General features: G+C 39.1%; 1 protein-coding gene across 1 annotated transcript in view; it reads left to right on the top strand.

Annotated features, from left to right (window-relative positions):
• LOC101852570 (solute carrier organic anion transporter family member 3A1) overlaps positions 1–1,070 on the top strand; it is a gene marked incomplete in the record, with an annotated part of 25,501 nt that overhangs the window by 10,719 nt on the left and 13,712 nt on the right. Inside the window, 1 exon segment of the mRNA XM_005107229.2 lies at positions 337–495. Coding sequence (XP_005107286.2) covers positions 337–495 — 159 coding nt within the window.

Genomic DNA, 1,070 nt, shown 5'->3' on the forward strand with positions numbered 1-1,070 from the left:
ATTATTATTATCATATACAAGCACACACACACAACTATGAGCTCGTCCAGTTAGTCACTTATCTATCTTGTCAACTAAACAACCAGCTTGATAAGTAGCCAACATATTATTTTAACCAACCAATCAATCAACCAGCTTATCAAAACCATACCTTAAGCTGAAGACTTAATTCTAATATAAATACATGTATATCAAATTATGAGTTGAGTATCTTTTCCCAAATCAGGGATATTACAAAATAAGGACAAGAGCAGCACATGGTTTCGAATCAAAATGAAAAGATCCAAAATAAGGAAATTCCCGATCTCTTTCTCTCTTTTTTTTCTTTAAATAAAGGTGAAAAGCAGAATGACAAAATCAAGCCAAAAATATCACTCAAAGAGACTGAAGATTTGCCTCCTAAAACAAAAACAGAAGAAGCCATACTGGACAAATCCCCGCCTCGAGATACGTCGCCGAATGATCCCGACCCCTCGTTGGCGGAAAAACTGAAAGGTAAGTCGGTACCACCGGGTTGGTCGCTGTAGGGTATGTGTCCGTCTGATGTATGTTTCTCATGTTGTTTTTTTAATTTTTAGATCGAGTACGTTGTATTTTACTTAGCCCAGTTTGGCCCTAAAAGGCAGGGCCGAAGTGAAGTACCGCCCCCCCCCCACCTCTCAAAAAAAAGAAGAAAAATAGTGTTGAAGGCGATAAACCTGTCCCCTTTCACTTCGCTACCTCAGAATTACAGAGTTCTATCTGACTCTTTTGGCCGTTTGGAGAAACTATGACAATGAGACAAAAAGCCAATAGATGTTCCATCTGCTCTATTAAAATCGTACGATTACTCGGAGCTGTTATCAAGATATTCAAAGAATTGCATTCGAAAAAGCTTGGCACGATGTGAAACGCAGAATCTTTGACGTCAAATTTCCCAAAACTAGGTACTGAGCAGATATAACTTTGTAATTCAGAGATAGCGACTTGTCACCTGTCACACAACAGACAGCCAAGAACATCATCAAATGGAACACCAGGGAACAGTGACTGAATGGATGGACAATGGGCAAAACTGGAAGAACTGTATT

The sequence above is a fragment of the Aplysia californica genome, unplaced genomic scaffold, assembly GCF_000002075.1.
Source record: "Aplysia californica isolate F4 #8 unplaced genomic scaffold, AplCal3.0 scaffold00587, whole genome shotgun sequence".
Classification (NCBI taxonomy): Eukaryota; Metazoa; Mollusca; class Gastropoda; order Aplysiida; family Aplysiidae; genus Aplysia; species Aplysia californica.